This window comes from Hyaena hyaena, unplaced genomic scaffold (assembly GCF_003009895.1).
Source record: "Hyaena hyaena isolate Hyena2069 unplaced genomic scaffold, ASM300989v1 scaffold_523, whole genome shotgun sequence".
Taxonomy (NCBI): Eukaryota; Metazoa; Chordata; class Mammalia; order Carnivora; family Hyaenidae; genus Hyaena; species Hyaena hyaena.
The window spans coordinates 676,269-699,208 of NW_024081150.1; the positions used below are offsets into that span (position 1 = coordinate 676,269).

At 39.9% G+C, this 22,940-nt stretch overlaps 1 protein-coding gene across 2 annotated transcripts in view; it reads left to right on the forward strand.

The window, feature by feature from the left end:
- The first annotated feature begins 407 nt into the window (after positions 1-407).
- MBD2 (methyl-CpG binding domain protein 2) overlaps positions 408-22,940 on the forward strand; it is a 65,607-nt gene continuing 43,074 nt past the window's right edge. Inside the window, exons 1-2 of one of the 2 annotated variants that reach the window (XM_039255246.1) lie at positions 408-1,047; positions 18,216-18,375. In XM_039255246.1, coding sequence (XP_039111177.1) covers positions 509-1,047; positions 18,216-18,375 — 699 coding nt within the window. In that variant the 5' untranslated portion in view covers positions 408-508. The remainder of the gene's footprint in view (positions 1,048-18,215; positions 18,376-22,940) is intronic. The other variant, XM_039255245.1, reaches the window with a different exon arrangement.

Here is a 22,940-nt window from a genome sequence, read left to right on the forward strand (position 1 = left end):
TAGAGAGAGGGAAAGGGGGTATCGGGTATCTATTACCTCCTTAAATGAATTGTCGAGTAAGTGAATATAAAATGAGCTATTTTGTTATTCATTAATTGGGGAGCCAACGTAGGTAAAATCATACAGAGAGGGAGGTTAACCCTACAGGAAATGAAGTAACCGCAGTCCTTCTGACATTCCTCCACAAATGACTCCGGGCCCTACCCGCCTTCCGGGCTCTGCGCACCCAGGGCTGGCGGGGGCCGGAAGGGCGCGGCTGGGGGCGGAGCGGGTGGGGCCGGGGGCGTGTCCTCGAGAAGGCGGAGACAATATGGCCGCCCAGAGAGCTTGGAGGACCTAAGAGGCGGCGGCCGGGGCCACGCCCCGAGCGGGAGGGCCGCTCTGTGCGCGTCCGCTCTATGATGCTTGCGCGCGTCCCCCGCGCGCCGCGCTGCGGGCGGGGCGGGTCTCCGGGATTCCAAGGGCTCGGTTACGGAAGAAGCGCAGCGCCGGCTGGGGAGGGGGCTGGATGCGCGCGCACCCGGGGGGAGGCCGCTGCTGCCCGGAGCAGGAGGAGGGGGAGAGCGCGGCGGGCGGCAGCGGCGCTGGCGGCGACTCCGCCATAGAGCAGGGGGGCCAGGGCAGCGCGCTCGCCCCGTCCCCGGTGAGCGGCGTGCGCAGGGAAGGCGCTCGGGGCGGCGGCCGTGGCCGGGGGCGGTGGAAGCAGGCGGGCCGGGGCGGCGGCGTCTGTGGCCGTGGCCGGGGCCGGGGCCGTGGCCGGGGACGGGGCCGGGGCCGGGGCCGGGGCCGCGGCCGTCCCCCGAGTGGCGGCGGCGGCCTTGGCGGCGACGGCGGCGGCTGCGGCGGCGGCAGCGGTGGCGGCGGCGCCCCCCGGCGGGAGCCGGTCCCTTTCCCGTCGGGGAGCGCGGGGCCGGGGCCCAGGGGACCCCGGGCCACGGAGAGCGGGAAGAGGATGGACTGCCCGGCCCTCCCCCCCGGATGGAAGAAGGAGGAAGTGATCCGAAAATCTGGGCTCAGTGCCGGCAAGAGCGATGTCTACTACTTCAGGTACCGCCCTGGGGGCGGGGAGGGGGCAGCGGGGTCAAGCCGGGGTCAGGGGTCAACAGCTGACCTGGGCAGGGGATGTCAAGATGAGCGTAGGGCCCGAGGGAAGTGGCAGAGACAGGCTGGCCTGGTAGTGGAAGGTCCCTGAGCCCTTGGGTGAGAGTTGACCCCAGTACAGTGACAGGTCAGGCACAGTGTCTGAATGGTGAGAGGCCAGAGGAGGGCGCCTTAGGTTGACAGTGTTGGGGCAAATGGGGCGGGGGTGGGGTGGGGTGGTGAAGGTACTCTCGCAAGGACGGTCAGTCCATAGAAGGGTTAAAAGAAGGTGTAATTCATCGAAACTATAAAACCCAGTCACTGTTGGCTCCTGTCCCAGCCTTTCCCAGATTCATCATCACAAGAGTGTTTAATCATGCACATGTGGAAGAATTAGCTATCTACAGTAATAAGTCTTCAGTTACTTTGTGAGATCCAGGAAAGTTTGGTATAAAGTAGCCACTCGGAATGCCTGAAGTTTCTTGGAACTCTCATGGTGTTGCAGAGCTTACTCACTTTTGAAAACTGAAACACTGTGTATGTTGTTAGACTCCTAGACCAAAATTTGTCCTCCAGAGGATGTTTGGCAATGTCTGGGGACATTTTTGGTTGTGGTACCCTGGAAGGGTGTGCTCCTGGCATGTATGTAGTGGGTAAAGACCAGGGATGCTGCAAGATAATCTGTAATACGCAGAATGGCTCCCACAACAAAGAATTATCTGACCCAAAATGTCACCAGTTTGAGAAATCAGGTTGAGAAATCTTGGTCTAAATGATTCAGGTTTTCGCCCTCATGTGATCTTGCAATTCTGTGGTCCTGCTGTCCATGTCATTTCTTTGGATGATCCAGTGAGCTCAGGAAAGTGCCTGTGGCTATTGATGTCAGTGGAATTTTCTTATCAACAAATTTGCTTTTAAAAATAAATCATCCCATTTATAGAAGAGAATATAAACATACTGTATTCATTGGTGTGGAGGGCTGTTTTTGTGGGCTGCTTTTGACTCATTTTCCAGGGAATATATTTGGGTGTTGGAGCCAGTTATTGTCAGCCATTTAGCCATTGGAATAATGTCATGAAGAGTTTACTTTCATCATCAAGTAGGTTAATACATTGCCCCTGGTTGGGGAGGGAGGAATATACACCCGCGTGCGCAGTCTCTGTCTCTCTTTCTCTCTCACTCTGTTACTCTTTCTCTCCAATGTTTATGAATTGACAGTACTCTTAAATAGACTTGAAAGGTTAAAAAATATACAAACATTTGTGCGTATGTGTACATACACACAGGAATGTGATCACCAATGGTATAACATGTAAATAATGAACTTATTCCTGATGGCTGCTCAAATATATGGAACAATAGTTTATTTCACCCGTTCAAGTAAAAAAAAAAAAAAATGAAAGTGGTGTTGCATTAGAACTTGTCACTTGTGGGGCACCTGCGTGGTTCAGTTGGTTGAGCGTCCGACTTCGGCTCAGGTCATGATCTCACGGTTCGTGGGTTCGAGCCCCGCGTCGGGCTCTGTGCTGACAACTAGCTCAGAGCCTGGAGCCTGCTTCAGATTCTGTGTCTCCCTCTCTCTCTGACCCTCCACTGCTCACGCCGCCTTTCTCTCTCTCTCTCAGAAATAAGTAAGATATTAAAAAATTTAAAAAAAAACTTGTCATTTTATCTGAGACCATTTATTTTGGAATCTTAAATGATAAAATGGCAAGCTGATTTTTTAAACACTCAAAAGTGATAATCTTGTATTTCCCCATCGTTAAATTTACTTCAGTAATATTAAAAAGTTACTGTGGATCAATAATTCCTCTCAAGTTCACTTGTTTCATTTAGTGCTATTCACGGTTGTTCACTCTTGCATATTCTTTCATTAACGACTTCTGTTTTCTTTTTAAGCACGTAGTACGCTACCTTCTTGAGGTGAACTATGTATTGATGTTTTGTAGCCAGTTATATTTTACAAGTATGTTCTGTGTCTGGAATTGAACTCCTTGAGGGATAGGTGACGAGTCTATTCTCAGTAGAGCATCTTAAACTTTGAATTTCACTCTCTATGGCATTTCTCCTGGGATACGGTTTGTTTGCTTTTGGGATGACGTATTTGTTCAAACTAACTTTGGGTTATTGCAAGGAGTTTTTTTTATTGTTTTCCTTGCAGTAGCTGGAAAAGTTATTTCAAAAAGCCAGATTGCTGTAGTGCTTATTTTGATTTGCGGTCACTTAGTATTTTTTTTAAGTGTGCTGTAAAATTTTAAATGTTAACTTTTAAAAAAGATTTTTAATGTTTATTTATTTTTGAGAGAGAAAGAGAGACAGAGCATGAGCAGAGAAGGAGCAGAGAGAGAGGGAGACGCAGAATCCGAATCAGGATCTAGGCTCTAAGCTGTCAGCAATTCCCCCAGCTGCGAGGTCTTGACCTGAGCTGAAGTCGGATGCTTAACCAACTGAATCACCCAGGCGCCCCTAAATAATTAACTTTTTTATACAAACTCAATATTTTATGGTAGAAAAGCTGATATTAACAATTTAAAAGGAATTTTCCAAACAAGTTCATTTTTATTTTTTATTTTTTTAAGTTTATTTATTCTGAGAGAGAACTTGAGCGAGTGAGCCAGTTGGGGAGGGGGAGAGAGAGAGAGAAGGGGAGGGAGGGAGGACCTGAACCAGACATGGGGCTCGAACTCCCGAACCGTGAGATCATGACCTGAGACGAAGTCGGACATTCAACTGACTGAGCCACCCAGGTGCCCCCCAAACAAATCTTACAGCAAAGCATAAAAAACCAGTATAGTGACAACTACTTTCTAAAATTGAAGTCTTTATTTGACAGTGCAACATGATTTGGTTTTTTCTTGTTTATACAAAATAAAAAGACACATTGAACAGATTTGTGCCACAAATGTTTAGTTCAGGTTGGAAGGAATGTTGTCTAATTGTTTATTGACTACCTACAAAATGTTAGTTATTTTACGGGATTGTAACAGTCAGTCTTGATTCCCTGCCGAGAGGTTACATTCTGAGGCAGTAGGAAACAGGTAGCATGATGTGGTTTTTGTAACAGAGCAGTTTTTCTGTGACTTCCGCTTTCAGTCATGAATGGTGGAGGGCACCTGCTCATAGTGAAGGTGAACACATTCTTTTTCAATCAAAGTGTCACAGCTTTGCATATTAGCATCCCCATATATACCCCACCTGTTAAAAACCAGTAGCTCACAAAACACCAGCCATCTGGGTTAATAGGTGGGTTAAGAGTTAACTCTCCCATTGGTAATGTGAACACCTGCACCCATTTGTTCACGTAGATTCTAATAATGCTAACTCCCGAATTAGCTTGCCTCTGGGGAGATTAATTTAAACAAATCTGTGCCTGTTAACGTAGGGTGTGGCTTATACTTATTAATTGGGCTGAAATTAAGCTCATTGAGAAAGCCTCAAATTTTGGTAGAATGGTGTTTTGGCCGGTTCCTGAGACTGCCAAGTTCTAAGAGGAAGGCGTGCCTTGAGTTGCCAGTTAAGCAATATAATTATGCTTTCTGTCAGGATTACTGATAGTGTGTGGCAGTTCATATATTATCATACAAAGCATGTTTTTAAAAAAGGCGTGGTGAGATAAAGAGCTGGATCTATTGGTAATAGTTGCTGAAAAGTTTGTTGCCATCATATGAACCCATTATGTGAATGATAATTTTCTCACTGGTCTACTTGGCGCCTGTCATTTCTAGTTTTTGGCTCCTTGCACTTGCTGACTGATATTTTTAAAATATTATTTTCCTTATATAGGACCCTTTAGTAGCCAACTCATGCCATTTTTATCTAGCCTAAACTTGTTAGTTTCTAGAATTTTGGTTATGATTAGGGTTAAAGACTTGGGAGTGGAGGTAAACTGTTACAGCTGCTGCCATAAATATCATGTGGTTGGATATTGGAAACAAAATAGTAAATATTTTTTGATTCTTGTATCAAAGTGATGTTGCATTCGTACCTGATCACTTCTCTGAAAAAAGGATACAGTGGAGCCAGAGAACAATTAAAATAATAATAGGGAGCAGGTGCATGAAGAGAGACTGAATTTATTTCACTTTGATCTGGAAAGAAGAGGACTCAGGCAATATAATTGAGGTCTATAAAATCATGAGTGATAGGATAAAAGTAGAAGTCTCTAGGGAAGTCAGCAGAGCACAAGGGTAAAGAGGTCTGGAGTTGGTATTCTAAGTCTGCACTTTTAACCATTTGGTGCAACCTTGAGCCTGTCACTTACACTTCCTGGTCCTGTGGTTTGTCTGTTTGTAAAGTGCATATATGATTTTACTTGTACTCCTAGCGATACAAGGATTTAATTTCAGTACACTAAAAATAAATAGATATGTTTAAGAACTAATTAAGAAAAAAATAGTTCATTAACTCCAGTTATATGGACTGAAGATAAAAATAGATTTTAAAAAATGTATCGGCATATCTGATTTGTTACCAAAGGCTGGTATGATGCTTTGAGGGCATGATTTCTGAATCATTGAGCATGTCAGAGTTCAATCAGGTCTTTCCTTCTCCCTCCCTCCCTCTCTCTCTCTCTCTCTCTCTCTCTCTCTCTCNCTCTCTCTCTCTCTCTCTCTCTCTCTCTCTCTCTCTCGTCTTAAAAAAAAAAAAAAGCAAACAAAAAACAACTCTGCCATGTAGTGTGTTGGAAAAAACTTGCTGAATGGACCAGGGGAGAGATCCATTGTTTTATAGTTCTTAAATATTTAAGTCTCTTTGGCTTTCAGTAAATTGTCTTTTCCCATAATAACTTCTTTCTGGCCCCTCCCCATGTAGTTAAACCTGGTGTCCCCTGTGTTACTCTCATGTTCATTTCCATAGAACCTGTGGCTTTCTCACATAACTGACTTCTTTTCCCTAGGTACACTTAGATGCTGAATAGGTGTTTACCAGTTGGTGTGATGCTTAAAGTTTTGTGAAACAAGTCTTAAATGACCTCCTTGCCATTGCCACAGCTGGTGGTGTGCTGGGATGAAATTGGTTGGGATATTTTATTAAGTCCAAACAGTTTCCAGTTTCTTATTTTCATCATTAATGTTGAGTATATTATAGAAGGGTAGAAAGTAGTTTAGAGATATAGAGATATAGATTTAGAGATATAGAGTAAAATGCTCATAGTGCAGAGACACAAGTGAGAAATCAACATTTGAATTTCATGGAGTCCGTAGGGTTTTTTGCTTTTTTTTTTTTGTTTTTTAGTAGAGGGTCTTGTGTGTCTTAATTCTGTGTGTGTTCTAGGTCACAGCTTTCAAAGCTTTGTCCACTATTATTATTAATTTGCTAAATGCATTTCATGTATTATCTTATTGGCTCCTTATAACCCTGTTTGCTATAGGTACAATTATCTGCACTTTACAGATGGGGACTTGGGCCAGGCAAGTTAAGTAATATGCTCAAGGTTGTACTGCTGGTAAGGACAGAGTTAGAATCCTGATGCAGGGGATTTAACCCCAGAACTTTTAACCACCCTGCTCTGGGGCCTCCCATAGAAAATCCCTACTTGTAATTCTCAAATATTGCAACATCTCATACCTAATTTGCTTTATGGAGCATGGTGGCTGCTAAAGCGATGTAATTAGTTGCTATTATATTTGCACCTTTAAGTCGACAAAGGGTAAATTTTATTTTTTTGACAAAGGGTAAATTTTAAATCCTATTTGGTAGTGAAATCATTGTATCAAAAGATGATCTTCCAGCTGTATGTAATATTGGAGAGAAAAAAATTGAAAAATTGTGGTAAGTTAACATAATTAAAGCGGTTTTATACTGGATAATAGAAGTGATCATTTTGTTCAGAAACGTTTCCCCTTTCTTGCTCATTCTCTTGGTATATGTTTAATTTAGGATTGACCCTGTTGTTTCTCAGATCTTCAGATAGGCAGCATGTTTCCTACGGAGCAAGCTATAGGTCATCTTCATTTTTAAAACTTTCACTTAAATTAGAAGAAATCAGGGGCACCTGGGTGGCTCAGTAAGTTAAGCCACCCAGGTCATGATTTTTTTCTTGGGTCTGGTCATGATCTCATGGTTCATGGGATTGGTGCCACATCAGGGCTCTGTTCTGACAGCACGGAGCCTTCCTGGTAGTCTCTGTCTGTCTCTCAAAATAAATAAATAAACACTGAAAAAAACTAGAAGAAATCAAATTGTAACTAGCAGTCTAAATGTAGCTTATGAGATAGTTTTATGTGTTTCCTGCAAAAAGCTCGTGTGCTTCTTTGAGTTGAGGTACAATTGAAATGTGTCCTACAGACTAATTAGGAAAAAATGAAAAAAACCCTTTAGGGGCGCCTGGGTGGCTTAGTTGGTTAAGCATCCGACTTTCGCTTGGGTCATGATCTTGCGGTTCGTGGGTTCGAGCCCCGCGTCGGGCTCTGTGCTGACTGCCAGCTCAGAGCCTGGAGCCTGTTTCAGAGTCTGTATCTCCCTCTCTCTCTGACCCTCCCCTGCTCATGCTGTCTCTCTCTCTCCTAAAAATAAATAAAACATTAAAAAAAATAAACCCTTTAGTTGGAGAAAGGAATGAAATTCAAGGTTTGTTACTAAGTGCTTATTGCATAATTGCAAGTTTGACTTGCTTTTAGTCTTTTCTCTTGAAAGAGCCAGATTGAAGCCTGGATCTGGAAATAAAAGACACATAGCTGTGGTGGAAAATGTGCTCCAATAATTCTCTCTCACTTGTACCATCCCAGCTTTGTGATGTGCTAGGGGAATTTTTGTCAGGGTGCAATATTGCCATCTGTCCTACATCTGATTTTTTAAATCTGACGTGCAGACTCTCACCTGCCAGAGCACCCACAAGACCTGTAGCAGAGGAGACACAGAGCTCGAAAGGGACCAGTGCACATGCCTTCTAAAAATACTCTCCAACAGAGGTTGAGAAATTTTTTCAAATTGCGTTTAGAATTTCATTTGTGAGGTGTAGAGTCATAATTTTCATAGTGCAGTTTTAGTTAAGCAGAAGCTGGTGATTTGCAAAAGAAGCGATACTTGTGTGGGGGGGTGTGTGTGCGCGTGTGTGTTTTGTTAGATTTCATAGTGGGACTAATAGAAATTCGTAACTTTTTAACCTGTGTTTGAGATCTTTTCAGACCTGCATAATGAATTAGAAATAAATCACCAGCTCTTATTTCATGATTGGCTTTAGGGCTTGGAGTATGAATACCCTTTGCAGTCCTGGTTTAGTGGTCCTTTACGGCTATTTGCTACCCACTAAAGAATGACTAGGCAAATTGTAAAATGAAGTTTTGCCTAACTTTATCAGCTTCTAGAAACTAAAACTTCGCGAAGAAGAATAAAAGTATGGAGTAGAATGAAGTTTGAGTAATATCTGTGGATCTTATGATTTTGCCTTGTCTTATAAATTCAAACTCATTTGTTTGGGAACTTGATTACATAAGCTGTATGAGAATGTAAATAATGGTAAATCTACCTTAAATTTAAAATTTTGAAATTGAACACTATGTGTCAGGAGCAATAATGAGTCATTTACAAATATGTGGAAGAAGAACATTCTCCTTTTCTCAAGATTTTTGAAATCTCTCCTGGTGTTCTTATACTGGAAGAATTCATAGATTAAAACAAGTATGAATGTTATAAAATTATTTTTAACACGACGCAGTGATGTATGCATCTCTTTAAAAAAAAAGCCTTCCCTGGAGGCCTGTAGCAGAAATGGGCAAATCCTATGGCAGTTTGAGCCTAATTCTGCTAACCTTGACCACATCTGCTGTAATAGTTGGCAGTCTTGTTGAACACCAGATTCTGAACCTCCTCAAGGTGAGTGGCTGAGTCTGATTCATTTCTGAATCTCCAGTATCCACCACAGTCCCTGGCTGTACAGAAAGCTCTTAAGAATTGCTTGTTGAATGAAGCAAATAGTTAATACATTTCTATTAAATGATTCAAAAAACTAGTTAATGCTGGCCGTAAAGAGGCTTGCACTATAGAGGCGGTCTTGTGTCTCCTGCTGTAGCCAGCATCCCGTCTTGTACGATACCAGCTATGCAAATATCAAATAGCTGAAGTAAATGTTCTTATTTTTCTTTAGAATTGTGTGTGTTTAGTGTTTGTATATGTATTGTATACAGATTTTTAGACCTGAAGAAGTCTGTAGTAGGACTTCTGATTTGCCTTTTCATATTAAAAAATGCTTTTATCCTTTGCTTTTTAAACATCTACCATCAAAAGTTGCTTTTGATAATACATTTCGACCTACTTTTAACTAATATATTACTTCTTTGTGCCATAACTGCAAAGTTGTTTGTTTTAGTATCTGGTAGGAAGTAGTTTATGATAAAAAAAATAAACATAATGTAAAAGTGGATACACAAAATACATGTTGCAACTTTTACTCTTAGGTCCCACAGTCATAAACTTGTCAGATTACTATAGCAGTTCCCAAATGCTTTCTCTCCCCTTCTTTACTTATTTGAAGACCAGTAAGTCTGTCAGTGGACCACACTTGTGTTACACTGGGTTAGAATAAGAATGGAGACTTTTGAGTCAGAAAATTGAGACTTGAGTCTTGAGTCTTGCTTTACTGTTTTAACTTGGACAGATTTATAAGCTTCCATAATATAAACCTCTGATTCCTCAACTGTAAATCAAAGATAAGAAGTTTACCTCATGGAATTTTTTGAGGTTAAATGAAAGTACACATAAGGCATTTGGCATGTAGTAGATGGTCAGCAGATCAATAAAATGGTAGTTTGTTTCCCTTCACTTAATTAGCAAATATAAAGTTATTGTTAATTATTTGGAGATTCACAATATTTTAATTCTAAAATGTGATTAGTGCAGATCTTAGGTGTACGTGTTCTTCAAGGTTTTTAGAAATATTTTTCCCCTGATTAGAAAAGTAACCCATGCTCAGCGTGGAAAATTGGGAAAATATAGAAGAGTGTAGAGAGTGCAGTGATGATCAGCATTATAGTCCTAAAGAGCATCAGTGTTAATATTTTGACATATTGCCGTCCATTCTGTGTGTGTGTATGTGTGTGTGTTCTTTTTTAAATTTTTTTAATGTTTACTTATTTTTGTGTGTGAGAGAGAGAGAGAGAGAGAGAAAGGCAGCGCATGAGCAGGGAAGGGGCAGAGAGAGAGGGAGACACAGGATCTGAAGCAGGCTTCAGGCTCCAAGCTGTCAGCACAATGCTCGACTCAGGACTCAAATCTATGAACCATGAGATCATGACCTGAGCTGAAGTCAGTTGCTCAAACGACTGAGCCATCCAAGTGCCCGTGTGTATGTTCTTTTATTGTTCTTTTTATACTGGAAGAATCCATAGATTAAAGCAAGGGTGAATGTCTTAAAATTATTTTTAACATGAATGCAGTGATGTATGCATCTCTCTAAAAAGACCTATTCTAAGGGCCCCTATCTCTTTTCAAAATATAGTCTGTTTTTGGGGTATACTTACCTAATTTTTTTTATTATGGGAAAATTCAAACATGCAAGAGCAAAAATCGTTAGGAAAGTGTAACGAATCTCCTATGTGCTCATCAACCAGTTTAAATAATTATCAACTCCTGGTCAGGCTTGTTTCATCAATATTCAGCTCCCTTTTCCCATTATATTTTGAAATAATTCCCAGATATATTTAATTTCTTACATTTCTGTAACAGTGTCCAGCCCCCATTCAACCAAAATAACCAGTGTTTTCCTTTTTTCTTTCTCAAAAAGTGAGTGCCTTTAGGCAGTGGGATGAGATAGATAGAATTCTACATTCATTCATTTTTTATTTTTTTAGTGGATCACCCTGGCTTTTATTTATCTTAACTTTGATATAGAGATAATAGAATTTGTTATCAGTAACATACTGTTTGCATGTTGTTTGTTATATAAATGCTAGTTTATGGAATGAGAATGATTGGTACAGAAATTGAATTATATATAAGGTCTTATATACCATTTAAAATTATGTTGGTGATTCCTGAAATATTTATGCCAAGGGGAAAGGTGCAGTGTTGGCACATTTTACCGACAGCCAAACTGTTAAAAAAAAAAAAAATTTTTTTTTCCCTAATGGTACTCTAAAAATAGTTCTCTACCTCTCCCCTAACTACTAAGGAAGTTCTTTAATGCTCACATTTACTTACCCAAACTTCATATTTTTAAAAACTTAGTTTGTAATTTTCAGGGGATATATTCAGCTTGTATACTTTAATGTTTCTTTTAAGCATTTTATTATAAAAACTTTCTAATATATGTAAAAGTAGAGATAATTTTATAAAAAAATTACCAAGTACCCAATTCAGCAGTTGTAATCTTTTTTTTTTTTTAATGTTTTATTTATTTCTAGGAGAGAGAGAGAGACAGCGTGAGCAGGGAAGGGTCAGAGAGAGGGAGTGACAGACTCTGAAACAGGCTTCAGGCTCTGAGCTGGCAGTCAGCACAGAGCCCGACGCGGGGCTCGAACCCACGAACCGTGAGATCATGACCTAAGTGAAAGTCGGATGCTTAACCGACTAAGCCACCCAGGCGCCCCTCAGCAGTTGTAATCTTATTTCTTCCATACCTCAATCCACTACCCCTGACTCAACTTTCATTATTTGGAAGCAAATCTGACATCGTATCATTTCATTCATAAATAACTACTTGAGTATGATGCTTGTGAAGATAAGATTTAAACTTGTAGAAGTTTTATAACCATGTAGAACTCAGTATTTCAAAGTTAGAATACAAGAGATGCCAACAGGCAGTTCATGATTATTTACCTGATACTGGAAGTAACGGCTATATGGCTCAGAGGAAGGAAACCTTCTATTGCTTCATTCTGGAAAGGCTTTTTATGGAAGAAATATAATGTGGATTGGTATTTCTGGGTCATGGGGGATTGGGGTTGGAATCCTACATTATGGATTGAGTAACAGGTATGATTTGCAAAAGGCCTAAGAGGGAAACCATTCAGCCTGTTCAGAATAGTGAATAAACTAATATGGTTGGAGCAGACGTCATTGATTAAGAGGAGTGGAAAGTAGGGTTGAAAGGTTCAGAGCAGGTTAGATGAGAAAGGATCTTAAATACAGAGCTAAGATATTTGGGTCCCTTTTGCTTCAGTGGTTTAAAGTCATTGAAGTCTTTTCAGCTGGAACTGTGGTCAGAGAGGTGTTTAGGAAGAGTAATTTGGATAGTTTAGAATGCAAAGACCAGCAAGTAGAAAGTCAGTTACTCTGTCCTGGTGATTTAGACTTCATTTGGGCGTCTGGGTGGGTCAGTTGGTTAAGCATCCGACTTCGGTTCAGGTCATGATCTCAGGGCTTGTGAGTTCGAGTCGCGTGTCAGGCTCCGTGCTGACAGCTTGGAGCCTGGAGTCTGCCTCAGATTGTGTTTCCCTCTCTCTCTGTCCCTCCCTTGCTCATGCTGTCTCTATCTCTCATGAATAAATAAACATTAAAAAAAAAAAAAAAAGATTTGGGCAGTGCCAATGGAAAGGAAGGAACTGGATTTAGTAGTACCTGATGGGAGATATAAGTAAGACAAGAGAAGGTAAAATCTCCTGGGGACAAACTGCAGACAAGGGCTGAAGATGGTTCACTCTAGGAAAGGCCCACATGTAAAGGTGGGAGGAAAGGAATTAAAGAAGGGGGATTGGGAGCTGACTTCTAGGTAGATTTCTCCATGTGTATGTCATATAGCTTTGAAGCAATCGTATTTACTATTTGATTAATTGATTTGGCAGTTTTCTGATTATATATTTTGTGCCAAAGTACAACAAGATAATTTTAATTTCAGATCTTAGCCTCAGCTGAAACTTGACTTGTGGAGACAATTGTTAAAGTCAGAGGAGTCTTTCTCTTTCAGTACTTACTCTGTAACTAACAAATAGCTTTAACATTTAAAGAGGTAGAAAACGATAGAAAGTTGATGTTTCTTTGATCTCAGGCTTTTCCAGGGCCATAGCTTAGAGATTTTTTAGTGTGGAGCTTTTTATTAGGCCTCACACAGTACTGTTGGAGAGTGATGCCCCCATGAACGTGCTCTTCAGCCTTGTAGTTGACCATCTGTCGACGGTGCTCCTTGTCACTCATAGGCCAGCTCCCCTTATTGCGCTCTGATTACTGCCCCCTCCTTCATCCTGTTAGAAACTGGTTTGAGGGTATACTGATGTTTGCTCAGACTCTGGTCTTCTCATACTGTTCGACTAACCATCATGATGATCCATGTTACCGAAGTAACGTGAATGAAAAAAAAATGTTCTGCTCTATAAAAAGGAGTGTTTCTACGGTGCAGTTGCGCAGGCGAGCAGCAGGTCTTCAGAAGAGGCCATCTTTATATGGAGACGGGCAGGGTGTGTTACAGCTCAGGGAATGATGCTCCCAGGGGGGTGTATGAGTGATAAACAAAATGTGAATACCACTAAACTAAGGTGACCAGAATTAAAGTAGTTTCTAGTATCTCAGTGAAACTTGTTTAGAGTGGAAAGTCATACACCAAATAAAATTTCTCTCTTTTTGATAATCTGTAGTGAGAAACGTCTAAGGCAGAGTTATGCTTAAGTGCTTTAATCAGTTTAATTAAAATGAAAGCTAGCAAAGACATAGATGAAATGTTCTATGAAATTAAAACTCATATCTTTGATTTTTATTTAACCATTACTTTAGGGCATTTGGAGGGTAGGAGAAGTTAAAGGTGAGACCACAAGTTGGTTCCGGGTTGGCATATGTAGGGGGCAGTTGGTAGGGAATTTTTTTGTGTGGTTGAAAGTGAAATACTAGTATTTCATTACTGGGATTAGAAGTAATCACTTTGGTTAGAGAAAGCTGAAAATGAGTAATATCCTTCGCTTAGTGTACTAGAATTTTCCTCGGTTATAGTTTGCTGTTTTTAGAATAAAAGCTTAGTCATGCTAATCCCTGGTGTGTGTGAGATTGCGACCTACTGCAGCCATCTTAGAGGGCAGACTGGTGATGACTTAGTCATTCGGGGTAGTCTTTTTGTTCATCCAGCATTATTTCTTCCACCACTTTCAGGGGCATGTCGGTGCTATCCACATATTCTGTATCAGATGGGCAGAATTCCTACTTAACCATTCCCTTGGGTTTTGCCTTTCTTTATGCTTGCCTTCATCTTGTGCAGAGGAAGGTGTCTGGTTCAGAATCTCCTGGGGCAGTCAGGTTGACTTCCTTAAAGCACTAAGCACAAGCGACAGCAGTTACAAAGAAGAGAACGGCTCGTACCACTGTTCTGAAGGCAGCCGTGATGACCAGTACTTGTAGCTATCCCGATAAATCCTGCATAGAATTCCATCGTTGTGACCAGGGACAGTAATTTATATGAATAACTGACTGGGTACCAGTTGATAGTCCACCTTTTTTGGGATATGTGAATAGTTAAAACTTGACTTTCCTTTCTGCGTTGCTAATTTAGTTTGTCGGAAGAATATGTCAGGCCTTTCTCACAGTTCCCATTTGATTTTTAAAATCCATAGACGTAGGAACCTATTTAAACCATGTTAAATTGCTAATCTAGATTATAAACTATGCAGTCACATTAATTGAGTTCTTAAGTAGTTAAATTTCCTTAATTTGGGGAGGAATGTCTAAAACTAATCTCTAGGGGCGCCTGGGTGGTTCAGTCGGTTAAGCGTCCTACTTCGGCTCAGGTCATGATCTCCTGGCTCGTGGGTTTGAGACCCACGTCGGGCTCTGTGCTGACAGCTAGCTCAGAGCCTGGAGCCTACTTCAGATTCTGTATCTCCCTCTCTCTCTGACCCTCCCCTGCTCACACTGTCTCTCTCTCTCTCAGAAATCAATAAAGCATTAAAAAAAAATTTTTTTTAAATAAAACTAATATCTAATGAGTGTTGTTCTATAGAGTGATGTTATAGTGAGGTTCTAGTATACGTTCACCTGCAGTAGGTAGCTGGCATTTCAACTTCCATAAGAAACTACTCATTGCAGGGCTAATTTGTGAACTTAGTCAATTGATTTCTTAAAAAATGACTTTCTAGTTGTCTGTAAGCTGTATCCTTAAAAATAATAGTGCTTCTTTCTGGTAGAAGTTGTTACCTTAGTATTTTCATCTTCTGGAACATTAGTCTGTTGAAACTAAATCCACTCTTAAGATCGGCTTTTATTGTACTAATGAGATGTCTTATCAGAGGGATATCTGAGAATTGTCATTTTATTTTGTGGAGAGGTTTTTATTCATATTCACAGTATGTCACATAGGTTATCAGAATCTTGTTGACCAGTAACTGGAATATCTGATTATAAGGACTACATGGCTATTACAGCTTACTAAAAATTAATTGTAATTATATAAGTGCCATAATGGAATAATCTTTACCAATTTTTCAGATTAATTTGGGTCTTTAAGTCATTCTTTATTTTCTTATGGAATGTAATAGATTAATCATGAAAAGATTTTCTGGTTCAATTTTAAAAGTCTCTGCTATATAACTTAAATAAACATAGAACTTACCATTTTATTGTGTCTACAAATGAAACTTTTATTCTTTACTGTTAAACTAATAAAGTATTTTGTTCTGAGAAAGTTACTTTGTTCAGTATTTGTATATGTTAATTCATGTTTGAGGGTTTTATTTTTTTTTACAATATATTTTTATTTGTTTATTTTTTAAATGTTTTATTTATTTCTAGGAGAGAGAGAGAGAGAGACAGCGTGAGCAGGGGAGGGTCAGAGAGAGAGGGAGTCACAGACTGAAACAGGCTCCAGGCTCTGAGCTGGCAGTCAGCACAGAGCNGAGCAGGGGAGGGTCAGAGAGAGAGGGAGACACAGAATCTGAAGCAGGCTCCAGGCTCTGAGCTGGCAGTCAGCACAGAGCCCGACGCGGGGCTCGAACCCACGAACCGCGAGGTCATGACCTAAGCGAAAGTCGGACGCTTAACCGACTAAGCCACCCAGGCGCCCCATCATGTTTGAGGGTTTTAAAAAGTGGCATTGCAATTTCAGGTTGTTCGAATCATCGAGGAGATACATAGAAATTTTTGTAATGAATTAGAATTGCAAATATAGTAGATTTATTTCTAACTGGGTTTGGAGAATCACAGCTTCACAGAAGAGGTGACATTTTACTTGGGCTTGGAGTATTTAATAATCTTATGACAGGCAGGATATTGCATATGGTCTTCCTTCCATCTGGAAAGATATGGCTAAAAGTCAAAGGTACATGGCATATTTTTGGTGACATTGAGTTTGGAACATGGGGTACCAAGACTGGTGGAGAAACAGGTTTGAAAAAAAATGATAAACAAATTGAAGATTTTTGATTGTTACTGGGGAGGTGAAGCTATTTTCGTCAGCATTGAGGAATCTGAACATTTAGCACTTGGTGTCGGATGTGTGGCTCAGGGGTGGGGCGCTGAAGCATTGTGAAGTGGCTTTCTAGTTTGGTGGATTAGGTGCTAGGTGGACAGCAGTGGTGCCACAACAGAGGGCAATATGTGATCGGGTTTGAGGGTGGAAGTTGTGGTGGGCAGAGATGGTTCAAGTTTTGAACGATGTTGAGGGTTATGTACGATTTTTTTTGTGATACTGAGCATATTTGGTAATCTCGTTAGAATGGGAGTTGAGGTTTACTTCTGCCTAATCCTGTATCCCTTCCTCTCACATGTTCTAGCAGTTGTCTGCTTTGTTCTATTCTGTTATGTCCTGGTTGTTACTGGGTGTTACTTTCATCTGTAGACTGAATTTTATAACTTGAACTGTGTTTCAAGAATACTTACATTCTATGATTGTCAAAAAAAAAAAAAATGCTGATATGATCTTCATTTGTCTTGAAGTCAGTGATGGCTGAATACCACAGAGTTTGTGACAAAGTGTGGTGTGTTGCTTTGGATTTGACCCAGAGAGAAGTTTTGCTCTTCCAGGGCAGTTTTTTATCGCTTGGTTTCCCATGCAAAATTCTCTTTTGTCTTCCTTTTCAATTATTTTTCTTTAGTTGTAGTCAGTTGGTGCGAGGTTTAGTTCTAAATAGGCCATATTGGCTTTTTTTTTTTTTTTTTTTGAGAAATATTTTAGAATTCTTAACAGTTCTCTTCTGGTAACCTATCTATGCTGACTTTAATAGTTGATTTTAGCACATTTGGTTCAGAAAATTTATTAGGTAAGACTGGGGCATTCTTCCTATAAAAATTTTCTTGTAGACCATTGCCACATAGCAAAAAACTTTTTTAGGGAAGATTAGCTTAGCTTTTTATATAATTCTGGCACTTTTATAATTTTCCAGCTTTGACAGTATTTCTTATGAGAAATTATCCTTTTTTTTTTAAAGTTTATTTATTTTGAGAGAGAGAAAGAATGAGAGGGAGAGAGGTAGGGATAGAGGGAGAAGAAGAGAGAGAATCCTGATATGGGACTTGAACTCCCCAACTGTGAGATCATGGCCTGAGCTAAAATCAAGAGTTGGATGCTTAACCAACTAAGCCACCCAGGAACTCTGAGAAGCTATTCTTGATAAGCTTCCCCAAGGTAGGAGTTTGGCTAAAAAAAGCTCATGTCAGCAATGTTCAAACACATTTGCAAATGTTTGCCTCAGTTTCCTCCTTTTAGGGAGAATTTAAATATTGTCAGAATTTAATAATTTTTTTTTCTATTGTGATGTTGTGAGTTCAGATTGATAGCTCAAAGAGTATAAGGATTCCGTGTGGGTTTTTTTTTTGTTTTTGGGGTTTTTTTGGTATGTGTTTTTAACAAGGATGTTGACTTCAGAAGAATGTGTTCTCAAGTTCTGATTACTGCTGACATCGTGTATATGTAATACTTACAAGAGAAAGCATTTCAAAAGTCATTTTTGAAGTCAGCTTGTAACCTGGAAGATGTTTGCAACATGTGTACAGTGCTCTGCATGCATTTTGTACCCAGATTCTGTCAGTGGCTGCTGAGTGACTAGTGGGATAATCTGCAGTAACATCTGTTACGTACTCCAGTGGTGTACCCAGCGGAGCATAATACTAGGTGAAACATTATCTTTTCTTACAGGGAAGTTACGAAGTTCCTTTAGAACCTTACCATTTATTTGAAAAAAATAAACATATGTAAAATTGTTATGGAGTAACAATTGGGAAAGAAAAGACGTGTAGAGATCTAAATATTGTTATCTTTTGTACAATTGATGTTATGTTTCTTCTAGTCCAAGTGGTAAGAAGTTCAGAAGCAAACCTCAGTTGGCAAGGTACCTGGGAAATACTGTTGACCTCAGCAGTTTTGACTTCAGAACTGGAAAGATGATGCCTAGTAAATTACAGAAGAACAAACAGAGACTGCGGAATGATCCTCTCAATCAAAATAAGGTTGGTTCATTTACTTAGAGCATAGGTATACTATCTCAAAAGCTCTCCACAAAATATCTTACATTGTAATTATGTCACTAGAATTTTGGCTGTGTCTGAATGTCCTAGTCTACCCCGCCCCAGCAAAGCATTTTGACTTATAAATCTGATTAATTTATGGTAGTTGGCAGTACTTTGCATAAGTAATATGTGCACCGTTGAAAGCAGTATTTTAATATCTCTCAAAATCACATTTTTGGCCCATTGGGACTTTTTACAAAAGATTTCTGTGTTGGTTAGTGGTCTCATTTTTTTCCCCATAAAATTGTTACTGTTGCCCAAAAAGAGGCAAAATATTAATGTGGCAAGTATTCTTACCACATAGTTGATGCTTACCTACCAATTTTCAGGATTAGGATTTGAGAAAGGGCAGTTTTTATTTTGACTTTTGATGATGTTGAGGATAATGACTTTTAGCAATAATATTCTCATCCTAATTCTGTGATTGGGGGTTTTTCCATTAACTCTTATTTTTATTGAGCTGCCTTGTTCATGGCTTATTGTGTAGGAATTTAAACATGTAGCATTTGAATTATTATGCTAATTTAATTGTGTTAGAGCACCCAATATCTTTACTAAGAACGCTTCCCTCCCCGCCCCCACCCCAGGGGCAACTAATCTCATGTAACCATTTTGTCTCAGTTTTTCTTCCTCTAAATCTCAGAGATATATGCGTATTGCCACCACTATCGTCTTGCACTGACTGTGTGGAAATAGTGGAGGGGAAAATGAGGGCTTTTCTTCCCGGGTATATATAACCTTGACACAAGCTCGCTTGGGAGTCTGGCGTTCACTGTACGAACCCTGGGGCCCTTTGTAGAATGGGACGGGCCTTGGAAGCAGGCAGGCTCTGCCACTTACTAGCTCAGGCCGTCACCAGTAACTCTTTTAACCTCGCACGGCCTCAGATTTCTCATTTGTAAAACTAAGCATTCCTGGGAGGAGTAAGTAGGAATTAATATGAAAACATCTACTAAAGTGTTTGACCTATGTGAGTTCCTTTCTTTTTCCCACTGCACCTTCCTGAGCTCCAAGCTTCCTTGGCGAGCAGTGTTGCTTGGTGGCCAGTGTGGGAAACTGACCGAAGATCTCGTCCTCTGTATCTCTTTACTTTTCCTGAAGGCTATGGGTCTCTGCTTCATAGCTCTCTTTATTCAGAATTCGGCCTAATAATTTGTTTACAATAGTTTAATTTCCAAAAATTGGTATGGGGGTCAGAGTGCATTGTTTCCTCATCTGTTGCATTGCTCGCCATGCATTGATTTCCATAGGGGCACTGTCAGGTACCTTGTTTAGATAGACGGGATGGGAAGGGAAAGCTGACATTGCTCTCCCTGTTGCTTAATTGTGGGGTTACTTTGGGTTGATAGTTATGAAAGTGTTAAGGGTACAAAAGATAGTGGTAGTACAGGGAGCTCAAATGACCAGAAGTGAGGACCTGTAATGTGTATAGGTGACACTCTGTGATTCAGTTTAAGAAAACCTTTATTCTGCATTTATTTTGCTTCTTAAATGTACAGAGGAATATTAAGATTTATTTTTCTAGAACAGCTTAAGAAAAACTCTCTAGCCACATTGCTGGATTGCTGGGTACCTATCAAAAGGGTTCAAATATTTATGAAATGAATGGAATGTTTTCAGACTGCCCTCTTGTTATCAGAATCACAGTTAAGCTACACTAAGTATGATCTGAAGATTTATTCCTGATAGTTATGACTCACTAAAAACCAAAAACTAATTCATCTCTTTAGTTTGTGTGTACCTTTATGCTCTAGCTGCGCTGGACTGCTCATCCTCCTGCACCACGCACGGCAGGTGCTTTCGAGACTGTGCTTGCGCATGTGCTGTCTCCTCTGCTTGGAATGTGCTTCCCCCCTACCCCTCCATCTGGTGAACTCCTGCTCATCCAAGGCCCAGCTCCATTGTCTCCACCTCTGTGAAGCCCACCCTGCATTCATCAGGCAGAACCGGTCCCTTCTTCCATAGTGCCTCCCCGGTGCCTTGCCATTGTATTTGTGACGGTTTGTCTGCTTCCGCTAGACTGTGAGCTCCATGAGGGCAGGGACTGTCTCTCTCTTTTTCTTCCTTCTCTCTCTCTCTCTTTCTTTCTTTCTTTCCTTCTTTCTTTCTTTCTTTTTCTCTCCTTCCTTCTTTTTCTTTCTTTTTTCTCTTTCTTTCTTCTTCTTTTTTTTTGTGTGTGTGTGTGTGTGTGTGTAGGTGGTCCAAAGCCTAGCACATGGTAAGTACTTAATAAATGTTTGCTTCATGTTTATTTAATATCCACCTCATTCCAGAAGTTTATAGTGGTCATAAATATTGAATAAATTAATATACCATACATTATTTTGGAAGTGCCTTTCATTGTCATTGTTTTCTGAAGTTTCTGTTTGAATGGGGGCGGGGCATAGTCTTAGTTTTGCACCTGATTTTCTCTTAATTAAGCAGACAGAAAATGGGACTTTTGCACTTTTAAAATAAGCTTTATTTTGGAGTCATGCCAACACTGAATGTCTCTATAAAGCAGAAAACATATTTGTGGCTAATTATGTATTATGTCTTTTTAAAAAATAATATAGTATAGAGAATGCTGGGAAACTTAAATGAGCAAACAGGAATGTATATAGTTTTGCTATCTAGTTGTAAACTTGGCTGAAGTACATTATTCATTGTTTTGTTTTGAGGCTTTTAAAAACCCTTGAAAGAATTTAAAATGTTATTAACAAAATTTTGAAACAGGTTAAATTGTAGTTCATAGTGACTAATTATATACTGAGATCTTACCATATTTTCCATATCAAAAGTGTGTTTACTGGGTGCATAATACTTCAGGTATGGTTGAGAAGATATCTTTTGAAGATCTTTGCAAAGCGGTGATCATTTTGGGATGAGTGGGTACATTGGAGTGGGCATTGTCTTTTGATTCATATTTACTGCTGTTTTTACAGTACCTATTCTTACTTTTCTATGTCACAATCTTAACTTTACCCTGAAAATCTTTCCCATTCTTGATTACATTGTATGTTCCTTACTGATTTGCTACTACCATAATTATTTCCAGTCACTACCTCTATCTTTCTAGCTGATAGAGTAGAGCTACCATTAAGTTAATAGAAAAAGACTAGATGAAGATTTGGAAGTCCTCAATGTAGACTTTGAAGTGATGAACAGCTTTCTCAACACTTACTCAAAGGAGAAGTTACAGTTAGGTAATGATGAAAATGTTGTAGCCACCAGCCACATGTGGGTGGCTAGTGTGTAGATGGAATATGGCTAGTGAGACTGAATAACTGATTTTTGTCTAATTTAAGATTAAATAGCCACGTTTTTCTGGTGGCTACCATATTGGACAGCATAGCATGTGTAATACGTGAATAAGACAACAAAACCTTTGCTTTGAAAGCTAAATATTTAGGCATTCAGGTAGGCTTTGGTCTTTTAAAGAGGGGAGACATTTTAAAGTTTCAGAGAGATGACCCATAACATTTTAAAATGGAAGCTAGTTTCTTGAAAAGGTAAGTTTCTTTAAAAAAGTAATTGGAAAAACTAGGATTGAATAAAAAAAGTATAGTGATTCTGGGTGCAATATATGTTATGGGAACTCCAATAATTTGGTTTCGTTGATAGAAATTCCTTTTATTTCAGTGTTTCAGTTGTGTAAACATTCAACTGAATTCCTTGTGTTTCTAGTGACAAAACTAATAAAATCCGAGTTCCCCAACATTAATGCAACATGATATATTTTGTAAAATGTTCACAATGTGAATGTGGTATGGAACAAGTTACTTTTTAGGTTGGCCAGTCAGTGCTACGAATACCTCGGAAAAATTCCGTTCTTTCATCACATTACTCTAAGTCACACAAATTTGATAATTTGGAAATAAACAACATTATATTGTCTTGGGTGGAATCAATCGTGTGTAAGCCTGCCATTGTTCATTTTTCATGACTTATGTTGGTTTATGGTAGTGTGCTAGTGTGATTTTATCAACATGTCTTGGATTCTGTATGACTGTGTCCTAGGTACATCACCAGATGATCTAGAATGTGCTTGTTTTACTTATCCTCAACAAAATAATAAAAATTTTTGTAGAGAGCTAATACATCTTGGGGGGTGCAATTTGAGAAACACTAGTGAACAGGTGGTGATGGCAGGAATCAGATTGGGTACTGGATAGAAAGGGTGCAGTGGGAGAATGGATTTGGGAAAAGGTGAAGCTGGAAGTAGGGATAGTGGTTTTGGGCTGTTGTAGGCTAGAAAAGTAATGATGGCTGGAAACGCTGTAGCAGGAGGTATGGAAAGGCTTAGAGTCAATCAAGAGAAATAAGTACATGTAAGTACTGATGACAATAGAGAGAACTGTTGGTGCATCCTGCAGTCCTGGCTTGGAGGTCGATAAAGAATAGGGGAAGAAGAGCAAGTCTGGGGATGGGATGAGGAAGACTGAGTTGCAATAGTTTTGTTCTTTGGACTTCTGGAAGGATCTGGTGCGCCCCAGGAACTCCCGGGTCATGCATGTGAATGCAAA